Here is a 1,760-nt window from a genome sequence, read left to right as displayed (position 1 = left end):
TCTGGTCAACATACTTCAGCCACGTTATTGACTCATCGCCTGCATAGGTATATGTCACTTTCGCCAGCCGCTTCCATTTTCTAGTACGACGATTTTTTTAACCTTTGGTAAAGTATGCGTCAAAATGCAATGATCTATTAAGAGAACGCGTTGGTCCTTCAACCTAATACAGCAAACATACATTATCTTTCATATATTATAGATTCAGTGTATTACTGTATATACACTTTAAAATGTAAAATTGACAATTATACGTCTCTCAAAATCTAACATTATTTGTATCACCATAAATTTTCCATGTATATAAACAGCCTAGTTCTGCATCCAACGGTCTTCTGTTCTTTGAATGCCTTTGTATTCCTTTGAAATAGAAAAAGGTGCGGCATAAGATCAAAGCAGAGAGATGAGCACAGAGAGCCTAGTCGACTGCCTGGAGCAAACAATGGCGTCCTTTCTACAAGAAGTGGTCTGGTCTGTTTACCTTTTGCTTTCCACTGTCCACAGACACCCTGGCCAGCGTCTCTCGCCTCCATGTGTCTTCGGCCGTACTGTCACATGTGGTAAATGAACACTTCAGCAGGAAATTGTTATGCTAGTAGCCTACTCCGCGCGTATATAGCCTCTCCCGCGACGCCCACAAAGCTCTCCTTCTACACCCTAATAGCCTCTCCTTCTACACCATCAGAGCCTCTCCTACACCATCAGAGCCTCGCCCTTCTACACCATCAGAGCCTCGCCCTTCTACACCATCAGAGCCTCGCCCCTCCACACTCCTGGCCTCGCCCGACGGCGCTTATTTCAGTTCCAGCAGCCAGAATATTTCTTGTTTGACCGTAAAATTTACGATCAGACCAAGAACCCAAACTCAAGACTTTCTTGTGGTTCACCTGCCAAGCCCCTGCCAGGTCCCTGTCAGTTCTCCCTGCCAAGACACCTGGAGCAGCACCCCTTGAAGTCAAACGCATTTTCGGGAGAGCATAACCCCCCGGAATTAGTGATTTTCAAAGGAGTTTGGCTTCACAAAGTACTTTGGCCTCCACAATACTTTTTGCTTCATGGATCTGTACCATGAGGTGAGAACTTGCACAGACAACAAGACTAGCAACAACAACAACAAGACTAGCAACAACAACAACAGGACTAGCAACAACAACAACAGGACTAGCAACAACGACAACAGGACTAGCAACAACGACAACAGGACTAGCAACAACGACAACAGGACTAGCAACAACGACAACAGGACTAGCAACAACGACAACAGGACTAGCAACAACGACAACAGGACTAGCAACAACGACAACAGGACTAGCATCAACAACAACAGGACTAGCAACAACGACAACAGGACTAGCAACAACGACAACAGGACTAGCAACAACGACAACAGGACTAGCAACAACAACAGGACTAGCAACAACGACAACAGGACTAGCAACAACGACAGCCGTGGCAACACAACCGTTACCATGCGGCTCTATACCAACCTCACGCGTATTAATATCTGATCTTGATCAATGGAGTGTCAAGCTAATCGAAGAAAGAATGTCAGTGATCGCTATATTGGCCGCCTGAAGGACAGGTCGACGTCTGGCCAAGATAAGGGGGGGGGGGTGCACGCTTAATGGCCGCCTGTATGGTGGAATGTATTTATATCTCACATACGACGCTGTCTGTCCACTTGAAGCGGCCTTTGATCTCATTCGCGTCCGTTCGAAACGAGTTAGTGTGAATCAGGTCGTAATGAGCGGGTGTGAATC

At 46.3% G+C, this 1,760-nt stretch overlaps 1 protein-coding gene across 1 annotated transcript; it reads left to right on the top strand.

Annotated features, from left to right (window-relative positions):
* Positions 1–1,055: 1,055 nt before the first annotated feature.
* LOC138359518 (GATA zinc finger domain-containing protein 21-like) lies at positions 1,056–1,508 on the top strand. The gene has a single exon (XM_069318855.1). The coding sequence runs from the start codon at positions 1,056–1,058 to the stop codon at positions 1,506–1,508; it is 453 nt and encodes a 150-aa protein (XP_069174956.1).
* The last annotated feature ends 252 nt before the right edge of the window (positions 1,509–1,760 follow it).

Source organism: Procambarus clarkii, chromosome 91 (assembly GCF_040958095.1).
Source record: "Procambarus clarkii isolate CNS0578487 chromosome 91, FALCON_Pclarkii_2.0, whole genome shotgun sequence".
Classification (NCBI taxonomy): domain Eukaryota; kingdom Metazoa; phylum Arthropoda; class Malacostraca; order Decapoda; family Cambaridae; genus Procambarus; species Procambarus clarkii.
This window is presented reverse-complemented; position numbering and strand designations above follow the sequence as displayed.

What these genes read in the sequence shown, in the direction of transcription:
- LOC138359518 (XM_069318855.1), top strand. Translation starts at nt 1,056, where the DNA reads ATGGATCTGTACCATGAGGTGAGAACTTGCACAGACAACAAGACTAGC.